Below are 1706 nucleotides of genomic sequence, written 5' to 3'. Positions count from 1 at the left end.
ATACAAAGTGGTTGAAAAGGTTTACTTGTATGTAGATAAAAGTAAGTAATCAAACGTTAATTTAAATTGTGTTATATGGCATTCCAAAATAATATTCACTGTTATGCAATTTTAGTGTGAGGAGATATCATGCATGTCGTTGTCTCTGAAGTACAATAAATCGAAATTTAGTTTTGTTATAAGTATGTTATTTAAGGTAGCATCGTTTAGTTTTGAGCGATGCTTTGTTAAAGTCAATGATAAGGCACTAAATGCCCTTTCCACTGAAACTTGTGTTGCTGGAACAGCTAGAACAACTTCAGCAAGTTTTCTTAGATCTTTATCCGAAGGGAAGGTCTTCCAGTAGCTTAATATATCAGTATCTAAAGAAACTTTTCTCCCATTTGCGAATACACTTAACTTTTGCCGTAAATTTTGGACTACCTCTACGTCACTTGAGGTCTCTACCATATCTTCACAAATATATTTTTCTAAACGGGAAAAAGAGTTGCTGGATGTAGAAGGCAAACATTCAGAATATTGCAAATTCAGATTTTGAGGACTCGATGACATTGAATTTTCGGAGCTTTCCATTCGCAGCATATTTTCGTAGGTTTTAATCAAATGATTCTGAATAAAAAAAATTGTAGCATTTAAAATTACAAAAAGTGTGTGTTTAGTAGATCTCATATATACCTCGGCATTAACTTTTTGTTGTGGAGACAACATGAGAGAGCCTCTAAAATTAAAGCGAGGATCTAAATATAAAGCAGCAATAAACGCATTATTGCTCATAAGGCTTTGTTTCCGGCTTTTCATCGCATCATGCAGCTGCGCAGCGTATGAGACTGTAGAACCAAGATCATGCAACTCTAGTTCACACGACAACCAATCTCTGTAAAAGTCTCCAACCACATATTGTTCGCTTTGCATCCGTTTTGTACATAAGGCAAGAGGTTTAAAAGCTTTATTAAAGTCTACTACAAATTCCCAGTGGAAGTCTTCACTGTCAGGGCATTGCTGCTCTATGAACTCTTTTATTTTCTGCAGTGAGGTTAGCATTTCATATGTGGAGTTCCACCGCGTTAAATTATCTAGTACTGGCATTTGCATATGGCTAGATTCCGTGCGAACTAAAGTACGCACTTTCTTAATAAGGGTTCTACAGTCCTCCAACGAAGAGCCTAGTGTCTTTAGGACGTCATACGCAGCAAGTTGTAGAGTATGAGCTGCGCATCTTACTACTGAAAATACTGACTCTATGGTGCGGTGTAAATTTTCCTCCTCTTCTGCGGCAGTATCCGACTCTTCCAAAATTTTAGCTTCCTGTTCGTCTTGCAGTATTTTACTGGCTTTTATAACATTGGCTCCATTGTCAGTGGTGTTGGAGTACACTTGCTGTAGTTCTAAGCCATAACTTTCTAAACAGTTGATTACTTGTTCTTTTATAAATACTGCCTTATGCCTTTTGTTGAGCCGTACCATACCTATCGATTTTATATAACATAAATTAACAGACGTTTCAAGAAAAACTCAAAACTTACCCAAAGTATGTATACATATCTTGAAATCTTCAATATATTGGGCATTTATTCCAAGTACGCTCTTGCCCATTCTGCTAGCGATATCAACTTTCAAACTAATTAATTTGTGTTTTAATCTGTCAGAAATTGCTTTTTTTATATTTTTGGTGGTATGACTAGTTATATTCACTATATTGCGTGAAT

The 1706-nt window shown here is 35.8% G+C and overlaps 1 protein-coding gene across 1 annotated transcript; it reads right to left on the bottom strand.

Moving 5' to 3' along the window:
• Nucleotides 1-423: 423 nt before the first annotated feature.
• LOC118754109 lies at nt 424-1464 on the bottom strand (the record flags this gene model as incomplete). The annotated part of the gene is made up of 2 exons (XM_036488968.1): nt 676-1464; nt 424-609 (listed from the first exon to the last, which is right to left on the bottom strand). Coding segments are annotated over exons 1-2 (975 nt in total), but the record flags the coding sequence as incomplete, so codon positions are not given.
• Between the last annotated feature and the right edge of the window lie 242 nt (nt 1465-1706).

The sequence above is a fragment of the Rhagoletis pomonella genome, unplaced genomic scaffold, assembly GCF_013731165.1.
Source record: "Rhagoletis pomonella isolate Grant_MI unplaced genomic scaffold, Rhpom_1.0 Rhpom_scaffold_03406, whole genome shotgun sequence".
NCBI classification, from domain to species: domain Eukaryota; kingdom Metazoa; phylum Arthropoda; class Insecta; order Diptera; family Tephritidae; genus Rhagoletis; species Rhagoletis pomonella.
This window is presented reverse-complemented; position numbering and strand designations above follow the sequence as displayed.